Source organism: Hippopotamus amphibius, chromosome 3 (assembly GCF_030028045.1).
Source record: "Hippopotamus amphibius kiboko isolate mHipAmp2 chromosome 3, mHipAmp2.hap2, whole genome shotgun sequence".
In the NCBI taxonomy this organism is placed as follows: domain Eukaryota; kingdom Metazoa; phylum Chordata; class Mammalia; order Artiodactyla; family Hippopotamidae; genus Hippopotamus; species Hippopotamus amphibius.
Window position 1 is genome coordinate 70812052 of NC_080188.1, and position 26661 is coordinate 70838712.

General features: G+C 36.8%; 1 protein-coding gene across 4 annotated transcripts in view; it reads right to left on the reverse strand.

The window, feature by feature from the left end:
* SLC39A8 (solute carrier family 39 member 8) overlaps positions 1 to 26661 on the reverse strand; it is a 72910-nt gene that overhangs the window by 19816 nt on the left and 26433 nt on the right. For all 4 annotated transcript variants that reach the window (XM_057729630.1, XM_057729626.1, XM_057729629.1 and 1 more), the window contains 3 exons: positions 19118 to 19287; positions 16605 to 16727; positions 15948 to 16115 (listed from right to left, as the gene is read on the reverse strand). In XM_057729630.1, coding sequence (XP_057585613.1) covers positions 15948 to 16115; positions 16605 to 16727; positions 19118 to 19287 — 461 coding nt within the window. The remainder of the gene's footprint in view (positions 1 to 15947; positions 16116 to 16604; positions 16728 to 19117; positions 19288 to 26661) is intronic.

The following is a 26661-nucleotide window of genomic DNA, read 5'->3' on the forward strand; positions in this document are numbered from 1 at the left end:
AAAAGAGGCCTATTTTGGCAAGTCCAGTGTTTGTGACATGGACATCTTTTATAACTGAATCTCAAAAAACTTGAAAAAGCTAATGTTAAAGACACACCAGCAACAGACTACATATTTACATTTTTCCATTGCTTATGCTGGTTTGCATAATAAAACCAAGCAACTACACAATAAAATTAAGCAACTCTTTCTGATGCCCAGAATAATTTACTTGAACCTCTTAATTTTTTTCCTCATTTTTCAAAAGAAAAATGTATTGGCATTCATTCCCAATTTTTTTATCATTCAGCATGCACGACAAAGCAACAGAGCAATTCTTCATTATACTAATAGGGGAAAAAATTAACTTGACATCAAGCCTAATTGAGTAAAACCTCACTAATTCTTCTAAATAGGGATAAGTCCTGCTTGATTAGTGAAAGCAATTTAGTATAGAACATGTTTAGATAAATACACTTTTATAGCTTTCCAGAACTTACACTAACAAATAGCTTCCACAGCAAGCAGGGTTTGTGGTAGAGGGCCTTCAGAAAACCTGCCACTTTGTACGGATAAGATTAATGCAGCATCTCAGTTACATAATAACAACTTGGTGTTTCTTTAGATAACGTGCAAACTTTAGGTGCATCTTCCTAACAAATTATTTCAAAAGCAGTTTTTATAGAGAATGCCAAAGTACTCTACAGCCCAGTCTATAAGCAAAATATAGCAAACCATAAGTTATTAGCTATGACAGTTTAGTGGAGTCGAAATTGACGAGGTTTCACTCTGCAGGCAATCCTCAACTTGCACTGGAAAAGTTCATTTGTAAGTTCATTGTTAGAAATCAGAACTGGTTAGAGCAATGTTCCCATTAGGAAGGTCGTGTCATGCATGTATATGGAGGAAACATGGGGATGGAACTCAAGATCCCAGGAGGGCATCTCGTAACTTTGCCATTTATTATCTGTGTGAACCTGTGCCAGTTAAACTTAACTGAGTCAATTAAATCTGTAAATATTTCCTATTTCACAGGACTGTTGTGGGAATTAAACATAATATCTGCAAGGCACCTACTACAGTACTCTCTACTCTCACCCCTGGGCATTTATTTTCTTTTATCAAATACCTCTCGAACATCAGAGAGAATTAGCTGGGAGGTTGTAGAGGTGCTTCAATGGGTTCATGAATCCCTTTAAATCATATGTGATAATTGGTGGGTCTGTATATTCTTCTGTTGCAAAACTTCATGCATTTCATCAAACAGCTTCCTAAAGGGGGATGATTAAGACCTCCTGTTCTACAGGGGCACTTCCTTAAATTTTTAAAAATTAGAAATGGCCAAATGCTTACAAATAATAATTGGAAGTATCCTCTGCACCTAGGTTACCGTTTCATCTGATCTTATTTACTTAGCAACCTCCCTTCCTATCCTTCAAGACTGGTACATGCATCATCTTCTCAGAAGAGCATCCAGGACCACTTCATTTGCATCACTTCCCACCCCAACATGTGCCACATCTTTCTCAGCACAGCTTGTGTATACCTCTACTATAGTACTTATCACACTGCACTATAACTATTTTTACATGGATATACATACCTTTAAGAAATTCCAAGTACATGGTAGATGCTTGGTAAGTGGATAGAATTTTTTCTCACAAAAATGTATTTATGTTTGGATTTCATTAAAAGTAGTCAAAAACACTAATTCGAAAAGATAAACATACCCCAATATTCATAGCAGCACTATTTACAATAAGTAAGACATGGAAGCAAGCTAAATGTCCATCAACAGATGAACAGATGTAGAAGATTTTTTATATATATATATCATATGTATATAATATATATAAATAATGGAATATTACTCAGCCATAAAAAAGAATGAAATTTTTCTACTTGTGGCAACATGCATGGACTTGGAAGGTATTATTCTAAGTGAAATAAGTCAGACAGAGAAAGACAAATACTGTATGATATCACTTATATCTAAAAACTACAACAAAATAGTGAATATAACAAAAAAGTAGCAGGCACATAGATACAGAGAACAAACTAATGGTTACCAACGGGGAAAGGGAAGAGGTGGAGAGGCAATACAGGCATAAGAGACAAAAAAAAAGGGTTATTATAGGATTATGAAGACATCTGTGTGAAACCTTTGAAAATTATAAAGCGCTACAGAATTTAAAGAATCTTTCATTCCACAAAAAATTTGTTTTAAAAAAGTAGTCATTTTAATTGATGAGAAACATGCACATTAGGAAGCAACTTGGCTTTTTTAAAAGAACTTTGAGTTTGACAGATCTAAGTTCAAATAAATCCTTACCTTTCTGAAACTGTTTCCTCATCTGTGAAATAGAAATGACACCTACCAAACAAGGTTGTACATGAATAATATTCATCTAGTATTGAGTATATTCCCTGCACACGATCTATATCACCAACATCACACCACTAACTACCACCATCACAATTATTACTGTTAGTTATTCAGGAGTGACAGGTAACAGAAATCTAACATGTTACTGATGGATTGCTCTGCCTGACATTGACTATGGCTCAGAGACCAGAGAAAAGAAAATCTGTGCAGGGACAGCTTTCAGGAGGTGGAGCGCAAAATGGTATCTCTGGAAGTTTGTACACAGGAGCAGACTACTTCAGTATATGACCACCTGGTTCCCAGAACCCTCCAAAGGTTGCAGGCATGCTGTTCTCAGGGTCTGCAACAGTGTGGGATTCTACCCAGATGGAATATCACTGCCTCTGCCTTGCACCCATGCAGAGCATTGCTTGAGTTTGTGAGTCTAGGAGTTAAAGGTCAACATTTCTATCCCTGAAAGTGGGGACACAGGCTCAGGGTTGAGAATTCTTCCTTTCTGCCCAGCAATCTATTATCATCTCTAATCACCTCTAAACCACATGAACAGAGAGCCTATTCCAAGCTTTTCCACTCTTCCCCAATCCCACATTCCTTACTGCTACTTCCTACTTGCCTGAGATGGAGACATCTGGCACACACCCTCCCCTACGCCCACAAACACATTCCCCACCTTCCACTCTATCTTAGAATAAGAACACTTCTCCTTTTGAAGATCAGCAGCTCCACTCATGTTCTAACTCCCTTTTGTTTCTTCTCTAGGAATTTGCTGCAACAGACCTTCTTGCCACAAATTCCATTGTTTTCTGCTTCCCCAATCTCTGTCTGTCCACTCCAGCCTCTCCTCTCTGTCTGCAATCTCCCTTAGATAACGAAATCCTGAATCCTGATCCTCCACTAAACTGCTGTTCTCCCTCATTCTTCTTCCCTTCAATGACAAACTCCTTGAAATAACTCACTTTTCTAATCTTTTTCTGCATCTATTTATTAAATCTGGCCTTTCCTCTTCTTACATACAGCCCGTTGCAGCATAGTAATCCTCCAAAAGTAGCTATATCTGACTTCAGAAGCATTGAAAATGTATAAATTCTTTACTAAAAACTTTTTGAAAACACCAAGGAAAGACTTATTCAGTACATACAGCACCATTCGGAATACCCTTCAGACCACTCTTCCTGGCCATAGTTTCAGCTGTCAGGGCAGAATCTCCAATCTCTTCTTTCTTGAAAATTCTTTCAAATTTTTCTCTCCACCCCTGCCCCCCCCCCACCCCGTACCAGTTCTCCATCTTCAGATAAACTTGTTATTATGGAAGCTGATTGATTATTCGCAATCATTACTCTGTGCTGGGGTGATGCAAACAAAGACATATTATCAAGGAGAGTCTGCAATATACTGAAGGCCTATGAGACTTCTTCTATTTATAGCTGGAACCATAGCATCACTCCATCCCACCCCAACCCCTGGTCATTTTCTTCTGCATTCCTCTCCAGTGTCCCTGAGGACAGTTTTGCCTACTGCATGGGACCTTGTGCATCAAATTCTCTTCTAATGAACCTTGACACTGAGAAGTTTGGTCTAAAGGGAAAGCAAATCAACCTTAAAATTCAACTCCTTCATATCCTTTATTCAAACTTGCTATTTGGTTTTATTCTCTGCAAACGTCCATGAAAAGCCTGTTCTCCTCAACTCTTCTGGAAACCTTCATTAACGTAATTCTAGACTATAAATTGCTCCTGCACTGAAGTAATCCATCTATTTTTGAACCTTCAAAATGTACCCCACCATATTTTCACAGAAAACCTGCTGCATAAAATGCTTTCCTCCTTCTGGCTGATTTGTGCTTATAAACCTGACACATGAGCCCACAACTTTGTACCAAGCCTCCTACTCAAAATCAAGAGCTACCCAATCAATATTCTGCCATTGAAATACAGAACATTTATAAATTTATATATATATATACATATATATACACATATGTGTATATTCTTTTTCAAAGTCGTTTCCATTATAGGTTATTATATGATATTGAATATAGTTTCTCATGCTATACAGTAGGTCCTCGTTGTTTATCTATTTGTGTGCAGCAGTGTGTACCTGTTAATCCCAAACTCCTAATTTACCCCTCCCCCTTACCTCCCCTTTAGCAACAAGTTTGTTTTCTATGTTTCTGAGTCTATTTCTGTTTTGTAAATAAGTTCATTTGTTTAAATTTTTTAGATTCCACTTATAAGTGATGAATGATATTCGTCTTTGTCTGACTTCCTTCACTTAGTATGATAATCTCTAGGTCCATCCATGTTGCTGCAAATGGCATTATTTTGGCTCAAGTTCTTCTGACAAAGCAGAGTTGCTCTAACTTTCATGTTACTAATCAATTAACATCTACTGAATAATACTCTAGTTTAGAAGTGATACAATTTTTGTCAGAAAATATTCTTATGTATTCATTTAGTCTTTCGCTCTGCTTTAAGACTCAATTCTAAAAGTAAAAAGAAAAAAAAAAAGAAAAAGAAAAAAACCTCTCAGAAAGACAGAAGCTTTCCAGATCCCTAACAGAGATACATTTTTCCTCCTGAATTTCTAAAATTTTTAAATAACAATTTTTTTAATTTTTAATTAAAATTTATAAAATAAAAAAGTAAAAATAACTAAGTATAGATTATCCATACTTGTTTATAGTATAGAAAAAGAAAAAAATTCCAAATAAAATTCAACGTTGAGAAAAACACTTAGTAAATTCTGAATATGAGAGAACTTTTTTGATCTAATCAATGGTATCTATTAAAAAAAAAAAAAAACCAAAGCCAGCAACCTACTGAACTTAGAAGTGTACCCATTGAAATCAGAATAAAGACAAAACACCAGCTAACACTACTTCTACTCAGCATTGTCCTGTGAGTCCTTGCAATTGTAATAAGAAAAAAAGAATTATAACAATTGTAAAAGAAGAAAAAAATTGCTTCTTTGCTCATTGATATCTACATAGAAAATCCAAATAAAATACAAAGACTTATAGGAGAGTTCAGCAACACTGCAGGTTTAAAATTAATATACTTAATTCAATGTACTCTTCATAATAACTAATTAGAAAATGGAGTAATAAACAATACCATGTATAATACTGGCAGACCTACAAAGTAATTAGGAATAAATCTAACAGAACACTTTAAAAACATTTTTATAGAAAATTACAAAACAAAGAAAATCTGAAATGTCATAAAGATGTTTAGCTGCCCCTCAACTGATTTCTAAGTTCAATGCAATGTCAATAAAAATCCTCAAAATGATACTGATATGGAAGAACAAAGACACTTTTCAGTGAAAACAACAAGGTGAAGAAACTTGTCTTGGAAAAGTGTTCGCTATAAATTATAATAATTAAGGTACTGTGGTAATAAGGCAGAAATTTTTTAATAGACAAATGAAAGACAACAGAAAGTCTAGATATGAACACACTGATATATAGAAATGATATATGGCAAAGATAAGATAATCTATTCAATAAGAGAAGCTAGGTTAACTGCTTATCTATACAGAAAGAAAAAAACTGGATCCTTTTTTATATAAAAAAATAAATTCCACACAGAATATATTAAACAAACCTTTTTGAAACAAATACAGAAGATAGTCTTTATTTTGGCAAAGGGAAGCTATCTTAAACAAAATACAAAAGTAGAAAGCTTGAATAAAATATTGATATATTTGACTACACTAAAATTAAAACTTAAAAAAAATAAAATATAAACAAAGTGAAAAGAGAAGGCACAGACTTTGAGAATACACTTGTAATCCATTTAATCAATGAAGATTAGCATCCAGAATATATACAAACTGACAAAGACTCTCCTTACAAATGACAAAGACTCTCCTTAACGAAACTTTAGTCAGCATCCTCTGAGCCCTGTTCTCAACTAGACCTCAGTCTTGGGCTTCTTTGCCCTTGTTTACAGACTCCAGTTGTAGCAAGAATCCTGCTAAATCAGTTTAGTAAGAATCCCCATATTCTTGATATCTGATCATCTTGGCCTGCTGTCACATTGGTTTAACAAGAATGCCTCCTACTCTTGATGTCTCCTCTTAGTAATTCTCTATCCACTGACCCCCTCACTCTGCTCGTTAGCCATAAATCCTCAGCTGCCTTTGCTATATTCTGAGTTGAGCCCCATTTCTCTGTTTATCATAACAGAGTTGACCCCTATTTCCGTTCTCTTGAATAAAGTCTCCCTTGCCATTTTAACAAGTCTCAGAATAATTTTTCTTTAATACAAAGCAGTAAGAAAAAAGATAAGCAACTCAACTAAAAATGTGTGAAATAGATGAACAGGAAACACAAAAGTAAACTAATGGCCAATGAGCATATAAAGAGATGCTCAACTTCAATAGGAATCAGAAATATACAAAGGCTAACCACAGAAAGATATCGTTTCAAATTCATTAAATAAGCAATAGATTGTTATAAGTCTGAAATTTCCAACAACTGCTAAAGATGTGGAGAAAATGTGAATTCTGCTGCTGCTGAGAGTATAAATAAGTATAACAGTGTAGAAAGCAATTTGTTGTTATTCAATAAAATTACATATGTGCAAACCCTATGATCCATTTCTTACAAGTCTAGCTATGTACCCCAACCTTTCTCACAGAGTTTCCGTGAGACAATTAAGCCCTAGTGCCTTAAGGTACTAATATATACTAAATTATTTTATTTTCTGTGTACTTTTCCATATATGTTTTGCCTCAATAAAAATTTTTTCATTTAGAGAAAATTTAATCATCTTTCCTCCTCCCCTCTTTCTTCTAGAGTTCTCTTTCCGACTGCTTCATTTCTGTTTATCACACTATAATTTTTTTCTGAAACAAAGGCTCACGCACCCATTTCCGGTCTTCCAACACCAGAAGACCAGCCCTTGCCAAGACAGACCAATACTATCTGGAACTCTTATCAAATGTGTCTTTCCTTTTTTCTCACCAGCATCAAAGATATCTGTTTTCTCTCTTGCTCTGCATTTTGTAAACTGAGTTGGAAACCAAGCAGTTTTTGGCATCTTATCCTGATAATTCACAAAAGGTTTCTGTCCACTATGAGTAGTACTCTTTTGAGTGAATTTTTAATGATTCTTTGGCAAACAAGTGGGATAGAAATCAGTCAGGATTTCTCTGGCAACTTCTAGGGAGGTTGAGAAGACTTCTCTGGAAATGTCTTGTTTTTGAACACCTTTTCTTTCTTTTCCTTTTTTTACTTTGATATTCATTATTCAATAGAAATTACATTGGGTGTGTGTGTCTATTTACAGAGGCAAAAGAAAACCCTGAAAGTCTATCTATAAGTTATACCCAGAACTCAAAATTTCATAACATTTTAATTATGTTTGCATGGACTGAAAGCACCTACAAATGGATTAAAATTATAAACTTTACAAAAAGTATTAATCATATAAATGTCTATAAGATGACTAAAATATTCCCTTTTCATTTGGATATCATTATCAGTACCTGTCTGAGACCCTTAAGCAACTGTTTGTCCTTCAAATAGATTAAATAGTGCAGATTGGGTACATTCCAAAGCACTTTCATATACTGTGCATTACCTTATTTGATTCTCCCAGCTGGCCTAAGAGTCAGTAGTACCAACTCTTTCCTTATGGATTTTCTGTATCAATGGTGATGCTACCAGCCTCCCTGTGTGAGAACAGGGATGTCTTAGCTGGCCAAATGACTGGCTAATTTCAGGGACAGCAGATAACCCTAAATCCCTCCTCACACTTGGTATCAACTAAAATGCTTCTGCCAAATTTACGTATTTGGGACGTGGTCTTATCCGGAAAAGCAAAAGTGGTATTTAATGGACACTTTCCCTTTCTGGCAAGTTGCTCTGGTTGACATTTCAAACCTCTCCATTTTAGTTCTGATTTAATTTAGATTGCATGTACTATCTCTAGTCACATGACTTTATTCACTGGTGCCCTCTCTCAGCTTTCAAATTATCATTTTTACATTTAGTGATACATTTTGTATCACTAAATTTTTCATCTTTAGAATTTAGCTGTATAAAAGGTCTGTATCCAGATTTAAAAAGTTAACAGCACTAACTACAACTCAATTCAATTTTAAATGATTTATTTATGCACCCCAATTATTTCAATAATATGACAATCAAATACCTTCCCTGAATAATTAAGGTGCCATTCTTTCAATGTCCTTTTAAATGAACTGAATGTGTCAGAGTGTGACAGACACAACTGGATGGATGACAGAGAATCTGCAATGCAAACACTGATAATATCATTCAAGTGGCCAGTTACGTTGGACTTTCAAGTTTTATTCCAGTGAGAGTAAATGTTTCCCATTCTCTTAGTCTATCTGACAGAAGTCAACGGCAGGCTTGCAGGCATTTGCATTCTGAAAGTTGTCTTTATTACCAAATAGCCTTCAAGTTTTAAAAATCAAACTTTAGTTTCTAGGAAAGGCACTCTAATATTTTAAAGGGTAAGTAATAAAGATGAGAAAGCATGGAATTCTATATGTTTTTATGCTCTCATTGTGTTACTCTATCCCACTGGGGAAAAAAAAATCGATCCAAAAGGCTTTATGGCTTAGTATAAGAAGCCCTCTTCTAAATGATGATCTGTAAGTAATTATGCACATAGATTTAAAAGTTAATCCCAGAGGAATGGAAAGTGAAGTGATAGGATTTGATGAGATCACTATGATTAAAAATGAAGGAAAGAGAAGAAAAAAATTTGGTGAAAGGAAGAGGGAGGGAAATATATATTTATTACGTGCATATAATGTCAGACACATTGTCACATAGTTGGCCCATAATAAATAATTTTCACAAAAACTTATTAATTTAAGGATTTTTTGCTCCTTGTTTCACAGATGAGTGAACAAAGACTCGGAGATGGTAACTAACTTTCCCCAAATCACACATGTTTTATTGCCCAGACGTTAGCACTGGCCCCATCTAACTCCAAAACACTTGCTTCCCCCTCCCAGCTGTCCTGCAAAGAAAAGGAGATTCTGAGAAAGCACCAAGAAGGTAGCAGCTAAAATGGCAGGAGAAGAGTGGTATCATGTCACAGAAACTATCTAATGAGTAATTCTGAGAGGGAGGAAATAAGTTCCAGTGAAAAATCTGCCTTTATATTCCTAGCATTTAGCCAATAATAGGTACTCAAATGTGTGCTAAACAACAGGAATGCTACAGAAAGAATGAGAATGAGTGTTAAGAATACAGCCTGCTGCCTAGAAAAACCACTTGTGTCATTCCAGAAATTTCAGAGAATAGGTAGTGAATTTTTAAATGATACACAATTAAATATTTGAGGAGCTGATGAATAAGAGGAGGGAGGGAGTAAAGACTAGTCAGCAAATGGAAATAACAGGCAGTGTAGTCAGGGTGATGGTTAACCATCTCAGGAACCAGGAAGCCTGGGCTTACATCCTAACTTGGTACCCATGTGACCTTGGCTAAGTTACTCAATTTCTCTGTATATCAGTTTTACTTCTTTAAGATGGAGATAATTACTGTACTCACTTCATACAGTTGTTATTCTGAGGGGTAAATGAGTTACTATATGTAAAGCACTTAAGACAATGTCTGACATATATGCGTATTTCAGTATTAGCTGACGTTTCAAGAAAATGGACCGTGTAGAGAAGATGTGAGAAATCTTGGGGAGCAGCAGAGTGAGGAAAAAAAGAATAGTTGAAGGAAGAAAAGACTTTTGATGTTTGTAGACACGGGGAGAAGGAAAGATAAATGAAATGGGAAGAGGCCATGGGCAAGATCAGCACGTTTGGAGGAACTGGCAAGAGAAAGGATACAAGTTCTGACACTAAAGGGAAGGTAGAGAGCAGATGAGGACACAGAGCACTTCTCAGGAAGTAGCGGATGGGGTGAGATAGCAAAGTTCACGGAGATTCCAAACAATCTTCGCGGTCTCCTCATTGAAGGAAGAAAAGGTCAGAGTGAGAACTTAGTGGAGTAATGAAAAAATTTTTGGAACAGTTATAGAAAATATGAAAAGGTGTTCACTAAAAGTGAATAAAAGCGGAGTTAGTACTAGTAAAGCGTGGGCTAAACTCAGAGTGGATTCACGTACAAATTTTCATGACTTTCAAAACACACAGACTGCAGCCTCACAGAGTAGTCTGTGGGGAGCAAGGAAGCATGGAGATGGATCCAGTGAGCAGACAATTGCCACCAACAACCAACCTGCCTCAGAGATCCTCCTCATAATTGTGTAGGGACATCGTTTGCCTCCAGTTTAGCTTTTTGTAAGCATCTGTCAATCAAGACCAATGAAAACCACTTCTTATATAATTTATTACATGTATCATTTTCAATTTTAACTGACTGTTAGTAGAACCCCATAAAAGGAAGTAACTGATTTCTGTTTTTAAATCTCGTGACATTCAAAAACTATATGATTTAAAATAGTAAATAGGTCTTTGGTGAAATATGGCAGACTAGATGTTATGTACTTTTCCCTAGTTCCTCTTGAAACTTCCTAAAATTAAAGACTAAAAATGACATAGAGTCACAAGGACAGAAAGAATGGAAGATGAGAATGCTGAGATATTTATTTTGGAGGGTGAAAAGAGGAGGATGAGTTCTGACCCCACAGAAGAAAAAAGTCAAAAGAAACAAAGTGATGCAGGGCCTAGAAAGTCACAGAAGTTTAGAGAATGGAGGCACCAAGTGCCTCTGAAGAGAAAGAGTGGAACTAAAAATAAGAAGATTAGTTGTAAGTTTATTTAGGGTGCAATTAAAGCCCCAGATTATTGCTCCCAAACCGATTCAGCAAGGAAGCCACCCCAAATGATGACTACAGATTTACCCAACTAGGGAAACTGAACCAGAAGAGACCTTCAAATTCAAGGACACAAAGCAAACTAAAGGCCAGCGTGAAGTACGGTCCTGAAGATAAGGGTATCAAGTCAGATGTTCACAGCACCCCAACCCCTTCCTCTCTCACCCTCTTTCCCAATATGAGTAGCCAAGAATGGACACCATCCTTCCCACCTCCAGGCAAGAACAGAGAAAAACCCACCACACAAGAGAAAAGAGCAGTACGCAAGCCCCACACATATACACAGAGCTTCTGATTTGATTTTTTGTACTTAAAAAAAGGATGCTTTCCACTTTTGTGTATAATATTTCTGTATATTATATAATACTTCGGTTATGCTATGGAAGGGCAGAAAGCTGTTCGGGCCCATTGATGAATTCTCGGTACTTAGAGTAATGCCAAGTACATATTAGGTACTCAATGAATACCTGAATGAATGAAGTGTTTTTAAAATCTGTTGGACTCTCCTGGATACCCCAAGCACCTCAAAAATGTTATCTTTATATTTGTAGAGTATCACTTCCTTCCAGTTATTGACAGAGTAATAACATCACCACACTTTGCAAATTCCTCTTCACTGCATCTCAACGTTAAACAGAAAATTCACAATAGTTAGTTTCTAAAAATGGCTGATATGAATTTTTCCTCTCTTAGAAAGAATGAGTGGCTCGTATCACTTCATATTTAATAGCATTTATTCTTTTTTTTTTTTTTTTTTTTTTTTTTTTTTTTTTGCATCTATTCTTAAATGAAAGCACAGGAGGTTTCATTTAAAAAAATAGTGATTACAGACTACTGGAGGAATGAACCAGATGGGCCCTCTAGTGGCCTTGAAGAGCTAACACTCCCCACAGTACGAAACATTCCTGAGGAATCAATGTCTAACAAACACAGTCCTTCCAAAACTGTAGACTCAGGGAAAAAAGACCCATCTGGCTGCAGAGATACTGCAATGACGTCTGCCTGTGTTTGTGCAGTAGTCAGAGAGAGAAATGAACAGAGCAAGTGTCACAGGGTGAGATGTGAAATGTTACTCAGAGGCAATAACTAGATAACTGGAGAAAGAGAGTCCTGTGCTCCCGTTTGTCCCCCATAACTGCCTCCTTATTATGCCTCTATCACCTCTATCATGTCCCCCAGAACATGAATGCTCCTACGTGCCCACAGCAACACACACACACGTGCCACACAGGCGGCAGTGCTAACATTTTCTGAGACTGGAACAAGGGTACTAAGGAAGTTTCACACCATTTGTCTAAATATTTAAAAGTTATAATCGAGCTAACAAACTGTTAAGTATCTTCTAGCCTCATACTGTGATAAATTTGCTTCCATGGCAACAAAATCTTCTAAAATACATGTAAATTTATAGTTTTTATGTGAGTGAATATAGACAAAATACCAGAGGCAACTAAACTTAAACATTATTGCATTTCTGAGTATTCTGAGATGAACCAAAATTGTCTGGATGAATATTGATAAAGACATCCCTACATCTCACATTTTAATTATTCTATAACATTTTTGTTCTTCCTGTATTCCAGAAAAACAAAGAATCATGCTGTTATAATCCACACTGTCTATAATTTGTATTCTTTTGATAGTAATGTCATAGTAAATTACCTTTCTAACTCACTCTTAGATAGTTTCTTATTATCTTCAATTTGGAAAAACTTCGCGGTGTCAAAACAGCAAAAAGAGGAATCGTCAACAAAATTTTCAGGGCAATACTTGGACTTCGAAATGAACCATGAATTTTACATGCCATGTTCAATCATTGTAATGGGATCACCTAGGTTAAATATATTCTTACCATATAAAATATTAGAAAATATTCTAATTTTATTATTAAAATCAGTATCACTTATATTTCTCTATTTCATTGTCTCTTAGAGCAATATCTGGACCCTGATAGTATTTCTTAAATTTCGCTTCTTTCCATTCTTTTCAACACAATGTGAAGAGAAAACTGAAAATAACAGTATGTTGCTCAATTTGTTTAAATCTCTCTTCACTAGAGATTATATCTACAACCAAAATGGCCAGAAAACAGTCCCAAGAGGAAATTAGCATCAGGACTTTTTATGCAGCTCATGTCAAGGCCTGGTTCACGGCTGTCATCCTGTCATACTGGCACACACCTTCTGTGCTTCAGGTGGACTTCTCATTCCTAGAAGCAGATTTCCAGATTCTTAGCTTCACTTGGTTCTCTCACTAGATTGATAGTCTACCCAGGTTTACAATTCCACAGTTGCTTCTGTTCAGAATATTGAAGGGACTGTGCCACTGGTCTCCAGCATTGATGTCAGGAAATATAATTCCATTCAGCTTCTAGGTCCCTTGTAGGGGACCCATTTGATTATTCTCAAAGATTCTGGAATAGTCTTTTCCCCAATATTTGCATGGCTGGTTCTTCTTTCTCTCCAATTCTCTGCTGACCTCTTAAGGGACCATTCTTGATCAATCAAAGAAGTCTGTACAGGTCACTCCCACATCACCATGTTTTATTTTCATCAAAATAGTTAATGCTATTGATATTTTCTTGTCTTACTCTTTTCTACATTGTCTATTTCTGCCGAATAAACTATAAGCTTCACAAGAATTTGTTTGCTTCTGAATGCCCAGTGCCTAGGACAGTGAGCAGGTACTCAATAAATGTTTACTGAATAAATGAACGAAAGCCTGTATATTAGCACAACTACCAGAAGTAGAGAAGGAATGGCCGTTTGGTTGATATTTCTAAATTATATACAACAGAATCATGTCTAGGACCCCATCTTTGCCACGGTGCTTGTATTTACTGCAAACATGTCTTCTGGCCATTGTGAATCATAAACCAGAAGCCCTAAAACTTTAAAACTAAAGTCAGACTTTTGAGCAGTTCAATTTTATTTGTCCTCAGAAAGCAGTGACCATGGGCCAAAATTATCTTCCTCCCCCTACAAAAATTAATATTTATTAAGAGTTAATGTTATCATCTTGAGTCTAGCAGAGCCGTGACACGATGAAGGCAACCCAGCAAGGCTTATAAGAGTGCAAGCTGCAGCATCAGATGGCCTCAGGCCTGACAGAAGCTTCATTCATTAGGAGCTGTGTGTCCTTGGGTTTATTTAACCTCTCTTAGCCACAGTCTCCTAATTATAAGAGCACTTGTCTCCTAGGCTATTATAAGGATCAAATGAGATCATTCATCTAAAGTTCTAGGCACAGTCCTTGAATATTTAATAAATGTTAGCTGTAATTATTATAGGAAATTATCTATTTGAACATTTACATATTCTTTGCAAAGTCTTGCCTGAAAGCATCGTTCATTACATTGTATGAAATAATTTCCTCTCTTAGCTTACTGCTCACACAAAACTGCCTCTTCAAACACACTTGAGATCTTCCTTAATCAGGTGGGAAGAAGTATAGGACCAATCATGTTTTCTTTCCAGAAGAAAGTTCAGGTCATTTGCACTAATAACCTCTTCCAAATATCTTTTTTCTGCTTTTTTTTTTTTTCTTAACTAGTTTCCTTTTGATTTTATTTTTAATTGTCCTCTTTTATATTGTATTTAGCTTTGTAGCTGGTGGATCTGTCATTTATGAGCTGAGAGACCCTGGAGAGGTTATTTAGCATCCAAAGCTCCACTTTCTTAATCTGTCAAATAAGAACTGTGTGGACACCAATGACATTAGCATCCTAGTCTCCCTTTTAAAACCACTCTCTGACTGCATCCATAATTCCTTGGGACCATACAAGGGGCCCAACCTTCTAAGCACTTAAATTAATCTAGAAGTGGACATCTAATCCAAGCTAGACCAAGGAGACACTTGCCAGAAATTTTGGATTTAGGACTTAAAGAGGCAGGTAAATTTCCTTATAGTAGCTGAAATTATAAAACATAAATCCCAGGAGCTGCTAGTGGCTATGCTTCCCATTTATGAAGGAGGCCGCCCATAATGAAAGAAGGGAATGACTCTAAGATGCAGAGAGGAGGAGAGGGAGTCCTAATGACTCTAATGGTTCCAAGGTTGTTGACCTTCCTACAGTTTGGCTGTCCCATTAGACAGCCACTCTCTTTCCAATAAATTCTCTTTTTGCATACATAATTTGGGTTTGATTTCCAAATAATTCTAATATGTAGAAAATAATCCCTACTTTTAGTTCTAGTAGTTCTAATATGTAGAAAAGAATCCCTACTTCTAATAGCTGTTATAAAAAGTAAACGAGATAAAACAAGTGTCTGGCCTATTACCTGGCATATAATACTTGCTTAAGAAATGAGCCCTATTATCATTATTTAAAAAATGGAATGCAAATTCTAAATCAATTAATTAATTAACACAATTTTAATAGCTTCCAAGTCATCTTTCTTCTTTCAGTTTCAAAATCACTCAAAGGGATTCTTTGGTTTTGTATCTTAAAAGAATTGCAAAATAAGAGAAATGCCCTAAATTACTTTTGCTACATATCATTGCATAAATCATAGTAACTCTTACATAGTTAAACCATCTTAGAGAATAGAAAAGCCTCCAACCCAGTAACCCACAATTTCTTGCTTAACTCATGTGTTTGTAGTAAATAGACGGAGGGAAAGTGGAAAAAGAAACAGACCTACATTCCACTTATCCCACACATGCAGGAATAAGTCTGACACAATTAAATGCACAAAATACTGACTTGGCTGCATGCACAGCAGTCTTCACATAGTGTAAAGGGGCAGTAAAGAAAATTGCAATACCTGTAGAGATACCACACTGACATTATCAAAATGGATGTGTCCATTAGGCTCTGTGACAGCTGGATTTGCATAACATGTCACACCATTGATGGCAGGTAACGTTTTAGGCTGATGAGTTTTTTCTTGAGAAGGACCAAAATCGTCATTTCCAAAGTGGGTATGATCATTCTACATGGAAAAATAAGGGAGGAAAAGGTTATAAGAAGAAACAAAGATGGCCCATACAGGCAAGAAAATAGAGATTTTAATGGTTTTTAATTATAAGAGAAAATTTTTATGTCTATGCTATATGTGGTGTAATCTTTCTAGATTTATAAAATTTCTCTCCCTTTAAATGTATCTTCATTTATTAGATTCTCCTGTTTCTGTTTTATCATGTCAGGGTGCATATACCTTCTTATGTTGATGAATATGAGTGGGATACAAATTATGTGCATCTGTCATTGGACATTAAATTGTTAATATTTACTCCAAATTCTATAAGAATCAAGTGTTCCTCTTATACTTACCAATATATTGATTCTTTCTCCTCACATTCACAAGTCTAATAACTGAACTGTTCACATAATTGTAAGAATAAAATTCCTGCCTTTATTTGCCTATATAAAGTAGCTTCAGTGGGTAAAACATCAAACATTTTAAATAAAGTCCATTTACCTGGCCATACGTCTTCAATAACATCTTCAGCATTCTTTCAAAAAAGAAAAATATGTAAAATCCACCAAACACAGCAACTGCCTTCTCAACATAGTTGTCAACTTTGGGATTGAATCCAAATGCCTGAGGGAGAAAAAAAGGCAATTCAGGTAAGACCAAGTAATTTAATTTGATTCAGTATATAATTTTCACCACAGTTCTAAGTCCATCCTTCACATCCAGGTAATATTGTGAATTTACCTGCTAAAACCGTAAAACAAAAACTCTGAAATCTGAGTAATCAAACTATAAGATATGGCATTGAAGTCTTACAATCAGAGGAAGGTCTATTAAATAAAGCTCCCAGAGTACCTCATAGTTTCGTAGCTATAACACCTTCAGCAATATTTGCCTTGAGAAAGTAAACTTTTAGCAGTAAAAAAGCAGCACTGATTCCCACATATATAACATAATATTAGATTTGGGTAATTAAGACAAATGAGACATTTCATTATCCACTTTTTCTAAAAGTAATATATTTGCCCATCATATCCAGAATCAACTTTTTAAAACAAATATGGCAGGTCACTTGGATTACTGTTTTCCCAAGAGAGATCCTCTTGAACTTAGAGGATCCTAATAAGTCCTAAAGGGATAAATAAATCAAGGACCGAGCCCCAGAATAAAGAAGAAAAGATTTAAGATACCAGGTGCTCACACACAAACACACACACACACACACACACACACACACACACACAGACAAATGATGAGAATGAAATAATTCATTGTTTAAAGGACACCGGGCAAGAGCTGGAGTTTGAAATTATAAAGCGTCAAGACGTTCTAGGCAGACAAGAAACACAAACTTAAAATAAGTAAAACAGCAGGAGAGCGTAACATGTGAAAAGCCACAGCTTTATACCATTCCACACATTGTAAATTTCCCCTCTGAACAGCAGTCTAGAATAGAAGATGCCTGGGTTCTTGCTCTACATCTGTCTCTGGGGAGACTTCATGCCATATCTTCGTTTCAGTGACTTCTCTCGACCTATTTACACAGTGCAAAAATGGCATAAAAATACCTACTCCATACACCTAACACAGAGGTTATGAAAATAAAACAACAAAGGGGAAATAATTTTGCCACAAAAGAAATAACTATCTATGTGAATTGGAGGTATTATTAAAAAGATAATTCTTTAGTGTTTACATAATTCTTTGATCACATCCATAATGCCCTAATTATCAAAGAAAGGCAAAAGAACATCTATAAGTGCTGTCGGAGAAGTTTCTTATTTTCCTAATAGACACTTTAATGTATTATTACATTTTCAATAAAATAGAAACCCTCAAAATCATAAATGTACAATCCTCAGTCCACGTCAGTTTGTTTAATTTAATTTGACCCACAATCAGTTAATACATATAATATCCAATATATTACCTGCATAATATTACATATAATTTTTTAAATCAGAAAATCTGTATTGTCATCTAGCTTTGTTACTAGCTGATTACATGGCTGTAATCAAGTCATTTAATCCCCTTGGATTTTAATTTTTTCATCTCTACAGTCGAGGCTTTGAAGTAGATGTTCTCCTAGGTCCTTTCTAGATATAATAACAATAATAATAAAACTATGACTTTAAGAAGTTACATCCCCACTTTCATATATAGCTGTGAAAACTAGAGCTTTAGTTATAATTTTCTAAAACTTACAAGCTGAAGGCGGTACTATGTATTTTCTCTTTGTTCAGCGCTTGCCCCCCACCTTTGTGTGTGCGTGGATGCGGAGATACTGTCCACATGTATATGTATTTCTCTAGTTCCCCTTTGTGACTCTCTCCTATTAATGTCTCTTTCTCCTTCCTGTCTCTTTTCCTCTCACTTACTCTCCTCCCTCCGTCTCTCTTCCTCATATGGCCACATTATAGATTTGAAACAAAGCATATACATCATGTGCTGATGAACTGAATAGCACACTCTAGTCAATGGCAGATCAATAACACATTTTACCAAAGGAAAAAATAAGCTGCTGTTTATTTATTGGCCCTCGATTGATTTTTTTCCACAGTCAAAAAAAAAATGAAAAGGTTTGTCAACCATGTTCTAATTTATCCTCTAGTCTTCTATAGCTTTGGTAAATAAATGAAGGAATTTTGTTGTATATCTTTAGTAAATTTGACACTGCATGCACTTTAGAAATAAATAAGTAAATAAAGAGTGCAGAAAAATTAAATTTTCCAAATGTGAGACAGAATAGAGTTGTAAGGTCCTCCGAGGTGTCCCAGAGCTGTCTGAGCACGTCCTGGTGGCTGGCCTCCCAGAATATTAATTTGCTCTCTGACACTGAATTCCCCTGCAGCTTGGGACAAGCCTTTTCATTTGCTGTGATTCAGCTTTCTCTTATCCAAAACACTATAAACCAGACCATAAAATGCTGTAAGAATTATGGAGGCTTAAAATGTACAAAGTGCTGAAACATTTAAAAGAAACAACTATTCACAAAAACAAACAGCCAACCTCCTTACCTCTGGTATAAGTTGGAAAATTGCATTTGAAAATAGAGTCCCAATAGCCAGCCCCACAAAATAGGTCAAAATCTTAGGGAAATAAGATTTCTTTATCAACGGAGTCAAAATCAATCCGAGGAGAGATGCCAGATTAATAATTGTCACTGACAGGAAGCCGTATCCCCAAACTGTGGATCACAGGGAAAAGAGTAGAAATTAATTAGAGCAAAGGAGCCAAATGACATCTTACTGTACGTTAAGTCTGAAACAGATTTCATCTACAAAAGCTTGAAACAGGTATCTTCTTTAAAACAACAAAATCTTCTCAATGAAAATTATATAGAAAATTACTGAGAATATAAATATTAATAGTAACACTGCCTATACTTTCCTCAGTCCTAAATCATCATTACGGGATTACAGACTTTTATAGCTTGCGGGGAGTTTGAAGAATATCCAGCAGAGTGATTATCTGAGTCCCACAGGCTCCAAGCTACCTAGTTTCACCTGCGGCTCAAAGCCCAGTTTAAAACTAAGACTTTCACCATCAGTCCTTATTCTTGCCCTGTCACTGGGTTCATCAGTACCTTTTTTTTTTTTTTCTTTTTTTAGATTCCATATATATGTTAGCATACAGTATTTGTTTTTCTCTTTCTGGCTTACTTCACTCTGCATGACAGACTCTAGGTCTATCCACCTCATTACATATAGCTCCATTTCATTCCTTTTTATGGTTGAGTAATATTCCATTGTATATACATGCCACATCTTCTTTATCCATTCATCTGTTGATGGGCATTTAGGTTGCTTCCATGTCCTGGCTATTGTAAATAGTGCTGCAATAAACATTATGGTACATGTTTCTTTTTGGATTATGGTTTTCTCAGGGTATATGCCCAGTAGTGGGATTACTGGATCATATGGTAGTTCTATTTTTAGTTTTTTAAGGAACCTCCCAACTGTTTTCCATAGTGGCTGTACCAACTTACATTCCCACCAACAGTGCAGGAGCGTTTCCTTTTCTCCACACCCTCTCCAACATTTACTGTTTCTAGATTTTGATGATGGCCAATCTGACCAGTGTGAGGTGATACCTCATTGAGGACACAGGGTTGGGGGGGCGGGGACGAAGGGGAAGGTAGGATGAAGTGAGAGATTGGCATAGACATATATACACTACCAATTGTAAAATAGATAGCTAGTGGGAAGTTGCTGTATAACAAAGGGAGATCAACTTGACGATGGGTGATACCTTAGAAGGTCAGGACAGAGAGAGCGGGAGGGAGTCGCAGGAGGGAGGGGATATATGTATAAATACAGCTGATTCACTTTGGTGTACCTCAAAAGCTGGTACAAGAGTATAAAGCAATTATATTCCAATAAAGAGCTTAAAAAAACAAATAAAACAAAAAAAAAACCAAAAAAAAGAAAGAAAATATGAGCAAAAAAAATCATAAGTAGACTATTAGAAAATTAATCTTTTTAAGTAAGTCAGAAAGAGAAAAACAAATATCGTATATTAACGCATATATGTCAAGTCTAGAAAAATGTTACAGATGAACAAGTTTGCAAGGCAAAACTAAAGACACAGATGTAGAGAATTAATTTATGGACACCAAAGGGGGAAAGTGGCGGGCAGGGGGGATGAATTGGGAGACTGGGATTGACATACATATACTAATATGTATAACAGATAACTAATAAAAACCTGTTGTAAATGAATGGATACAGAAGATGTGGCATATATATACAATGGAATATTACTCAGCTATAAAAAGGGATGAGATGGAGCTATATGTAATGAGGTGGATAGAACTACAATCTGTCATACATAGTGAAGTAAGTCAGAAAGAGAAGGACAAATATTGTATGCTAACTCACATATACGGAATCTAAAAATGGTACTGATGAACTCAGTGACAAGAACAAGGATGCAGATACAGAGAATGGGCTGGAGAACTCGAGGTATGGGAGGGGGCGGGGGGTGAAGGGGAAACTGAGACGAAGCGAGAGAGTAGCACAGACATACATATACTACCAACTGTAAAATAGTCAGTGGGAAGTTGTTGTATAACAAAGGGAGTCCAACTGGAGGATGGAAGATGCCTTAGAAGACTGGGGCGGGGAGGGTGGGGGCGACTCGAGGTGGGGGAGTCAAGGAAGGGAGGGAATACGGGGATATGTGTATAAAAACAGATGAGTGAACCTGGTGTACCCCCAAAAAAAGAAAAAAAAAGAAAAATAAAAAAAAAAAACCTGTTGTATAGCACAGGGAACTCCACTTCACTGTACAGTAGAAACTAACACAACATTGTAAAACAACTATGCCTCAATAAAAAAAAAAAAAAGAAAATTTAAAAAAAAAACTAAGACTTTCAGAGGATTCACGGAGGCAGTGTGGGTTTCAGGGAGAAGGTATGGGAAGACGAGCACAAGGTAGGAGTGGAGATGGGTGGGGGTGGTCAGCTTCAAGATGACCATAGTTGCTGGCACTGAGCTGGTCATAATCACTTGTCTGCAGACACCTGTGGACAGCAGCTCCTGGGGCAGGCAGCACTTCAGCCCCCACCCCCCGGGCCTCCAGGGAGCCCCATTGCAGTGAGCACACAGGAAGGGAGCGCGTGGCGGCGGGAGAGAGTGGATACACTGCGCAACTCACCCTACTGGGCTCAGATGAAGGCAAAAATATCCCACAGAGTGGAGACTGTGGTGAAAAGGGACATGGTGCATTCTTCATGTCTCCATCCCAGGGCCTGGCACCCTAGTGGTGCTTAATAAATGTTGCTCAAAATGAAATGAATGGATGACATCCTAAGGCCAATATCTCCCTGGTTATTCTAGAGAGGATGGTTTAAAAACAAAAAGGGAATGCGAGTGAAACAGACTGTGTGAACCATACAGGGGCAGGTGGCAGTGCAGGCTGAGATACCAATCAGTCCCTAGAACTGTGTGGCACTGGCTCTGCCTTCTCATGGTGCGCTAAGGACGGTGTGAAAGATTAGAAAGCTACCTCTGCCTTGTCACTTCTTTAAAATGCCCAGAAAACATTGTTAAATGTTGGCTCACTCTCTTTGTTGACGCTATCAATGGAGTACATAGTAACACCAAATGCTTGGAGAGTGTTTGACACATGCCAGGCACCGTGCTACGCAACTAACCTATATTAATTCATTTGATCTTTGCAAAATCCTGTGAGGTAAATAGTACTATTACCTCCTTCATGCAGTTGAGGAAACCAAGGCACGTGGAGTTCAAATTAGCTGCCCGTGTCATGTGAATAGAATGCGAGATTTCGAGCCTAGTCTGGCTCCAGGGTCCACATTCATTAGCAATATGCTTCATTACTCCTTGGGGGTAATCTAATTTTTAAAAAGCTCAAGGGACTCAACAAAACTGTGAACATTTTTTTATCATGTTTCATGAATACAGGATTGCTCACCATTATTCTAGTGACTCTAACTACAAATAAACAGTCTTAGCAAATGTTTATGGAGCCTAGGATGTAGACCAAACCGTGGTTTCTGCCAACAAGGAGCTTGGACCTTTGGCTTGGGAACACTAGCAGGCACACACATACACAAAGCGAAACAAGGTAGCTTGTGCTGAGTACCACGTGGAAAGGACAGATAATACACATTACAAAAATCATCACAGCACCGACCACGCCTTTATCTTCTGCAGATACTTTCCTATCAGTGCCAGACTCCTGACCACGCCCTACAGTCATCTCATTGGACTCACAAAGGTCCACCTCCTTCCCATTTCCTACCTTATCGCCTAAAGCAGTACTGCCCACTCCCCTCAGCGTTTCCACTTAGAGAAAGTTCTCAATCCCACTGCTTCCTCCGTGGCATAATCTATGGGGAGTTGCCCTTAACACAAACAGACTTCTATCCCATCACTAGCCTACATGTGTTCATTCGTTCAACAAATATTTATAATCTAATTAGGCAGACACGATACATACACGTTGGAAACTAAAATCAAAATGCCAAGAACTTTTGGGGTAGCAAATAGATTTCAAACTCATCTACTTCCCCTGAGAAATCCTATTTCATTACCCTTGTCCACTGTCTCCTGAAACATCAGGATCAATGTCAATTTCTCACTCTTCACAGTCAATTCCAAAGACAATTAGCGACCAAACTCTATCAATTCTGCTTGAGATATCTCACTCCAGTTTCCCCATCTCATCATCTCCCACTCCTCATCTGGTGCAAGATGACAGCTTTCTGTCTGGTTTTCCTGCCCCGGCTTGACATGGCCACCAAACTTATTATCCTGAAACACAATTCTGATCATCTCGTGCCCCTATCTGCAACGGTCCTTCATAAACAGACTGCCACACAAACTCTCCAATATTATTTACCCCCTTATCAACATGGCCTTTATGCAGACACAATGTTTTCCAAATACAGATGTACCTTTGCACTGTGGTTCTTTATCTGGAAACACCTTTCTATCTTCATTGCTTGACAAACTCACACAGGGCTCTCCAAACCAACTCAAAGACCTCCCCCTCCATGAAGCTTTCCTGGCTCCTCCAGGCAGCAGTCCCTGGCTCATCAACTTTCCCACAGTTCTTTGAAGGTATTTGGGCCATTTACCATTTCTTGTGTGCTACCATCATTTTATCACTTATATATTTGTCTGCATAATACATACTATAAGATTTTCAAGGACAGAGGCGATGTTTTATTCATCCTCAGAGCCTGGAATGTTGCCCAGCAACTAGCACACATACCTTGATGAATGAATGAATGAATGAATGCCATATTTTCAAGAACTGTCAAAAAAATACCAATTCATTTGCTTGTCCAATATTTCTAACCCTCCTTCCTATTGCTGTGCACGTTTATCAGAACCACTTGGGGAACTGTGGGAGTGTGAACCATCACGCTCTAGGCACACAGCGTAGTTTCCCCTTCTTGTACTGTTAGGACATTATTCAGGGAAAAAAAAAAGATCCATTCATCCACTCAACCTGAGCACCAAGCAATGAGTCAGTATAGAAACATTCCTTGGTCCTCTCCATATACACATAGGACTCCCTCTAATGACCTGTTTCAGAGAAAACCCTTTCTCTCTGCTTCTTAGTGAACGCCGAAGAATTTAACTACATTTGCAAGGAATATTAGCAACAAGAGCTAACATTTATTGAAGGCCCACAGTGTGTTAAGATTCTTCTACGAACTTCACCTTTTTAAACTCACGTAGTTCCCCTACTTCATAGAGTTTTTACAGGAATAAAATGAAACCAGTTAATTCAGAACCTGGAATATAGCAAGTCTTCAATAAATGTTATTACTATTATTTTTTTAAAAATAAGTAAGTAGATATCATGTAAATTTTACTTCATCTGGCTCACTGTTACACAATGAAAGAACAGCAAGCCAGGAGTCAGGAGCCCTGGGCTCTCATCCCCCCTCAGGTATGTACCTAGAGGAAGCCATTTAAGCTCTTTGAAACATAGACTTAGGTCATCAATTGTCTTACAGAGTTAGACAGTGTGATCTTCAGGGATACTATTAAGGGTAAGATACTATTATTCTTATCTGTTATTTGAATTGAACGGTATTCTGTGATCTAAAAAAAAATGAGGCAACTTCGGACCATTAACTTATTCCTAAAATGTAATTAATCTCCTAGAGAATTTAATTTACCGTCTGTTTATTGCACTCATCAATATGAGTTTATAAAGCACCTGAAAGGCAATTTCAAAATCACAACATGTAAGGTCTCCGATAACTGAGACTCTTTTATCTGCACACTGAAATATCAGAGTAAATGTGTTCATAAAATCCTTGTATCATGACTCTTTGGCTTGCTTTTATTTTGGTTTTACATTCCCTTGAATGAGCTCAAAATTGACTCTATATTAAGTGAACTGTTATATAAAGAACCCGGGACAATTCATTATTTAAAAAATCATTTCTTTGTTAGAAAAGATTAGGCTTACACAGGGACCGGGGAATGAAGTCAACCTATAAGCCTATGTATAAGAAGAGTGAAGACATATTGTTCCTACTCTGTGCCAGGCACTGTTCTAGGTACTTGTGTATATTAACTCATTTGATATGCCCAACAATTCTATAAAAGGCAAGTATTATTATTATCTCCATCTTACAGATGAGGCACAGACACATTAAATAAGTCACCCAAGATCACACAGCTGCACAAAAATGAAACAATTAAGATATTACACCAAGTAAAGGCCATATGCTATCAAATTAAACATCTTAGATTAGTAATGAGTACTCTACTAGTTTCCCTAATTCTCTGGAAACTTTTCTATATCTTCCCTCACTACATCCCAGCCATTCTAGCCTTATTTCAATTCCTAAGATACTATGCACCCTAAGAGGCATTTGTCTCTGGGTCCTGCAACTTAGAAGTGCTGATTTTTCCATTTTATGGATTTGCCGTGTCAACCATAGAATTCTTCCCCTATTTCTTCCCACTTCCCCATTCCTACTTCTTGGTTCCTGAGAGAGTAACCCAGGAATTCGGGTTAAAATGGTTTTGAATATCAGTAATTAACCTGCACAGAGTAGCGGATTTGTTTTTTCTGAAGCCTCGCCTCCTATCCCCAGAATTATGTAGATGTCAGACATAATTTATTTAACAGACATATATGCATATAGTACCTGTGTGCCAGATAATATTCTAAATGCCCTACAAACATTAAGTGATTTAATCCTTATAGAAATCCTATGAGAAAGGTACTATTTTAGATGAGAAAATTGAGACAGAAAGACATAAAGTGCCCAACATAGCTGGAAAGTTATAAGCTGGGGTTTGAGCCTAGGTGGGCTGGCTTCAGAATCTATGCTTTCACTACACTATATTATTAGTAAATGTAATACAGAACACATTTGCTGAATTTACTTTTGAATGTAAACTGCAGACTGTATTGAAGTTAAACAGACTTGCAGAAACATAAACATATTCCCATTTAGTATATCATCTAGAAAAAATATTTGTTTGAACAATGAGCTCTGAAATTATTTACTCACAAAACTGCTAATTATATTGATAAATTAAGGTTGGTAATTTCTATTCTTTGTATATGTAAGTATAGACTACAAACGAGAACAGAGGTTCTGAAGCAGAGACAGCCAGAGTTTGAACCTGGCTCTACCATGTACAAGCTGTATAATCTTGAGCAAATGACTTCGAACTCTCTGTATCTTGGTTTCCTTGGCTGTAAAATGGGAATACCTGTTCATCACACAGCTGTCCAGAAATTAATTGAGTTAACATATGAAAGAACTTGGAAAAGAATCTGTTATAGCAAGCACTACTTAAAAGTTGGCTATTAACATTATTTTTGTCTTTGATATTATCCCTGTTATTCATATACAGTGAGATCAAAATACTCACATATACACATAGGAATCCAAAAGTTAGTAAAATAGGTACTTCCTTTGTTGAGGCTTCCCTTTTCTTTTCCAACTTTACTCTCTTTATATTCTCTATCTATATTCACATTAGATGTGCTCACTCAGACCAGTGGCTCCAAATGCCATCTTGAAGATGACAAATCTCCAGCCTCCATCTAT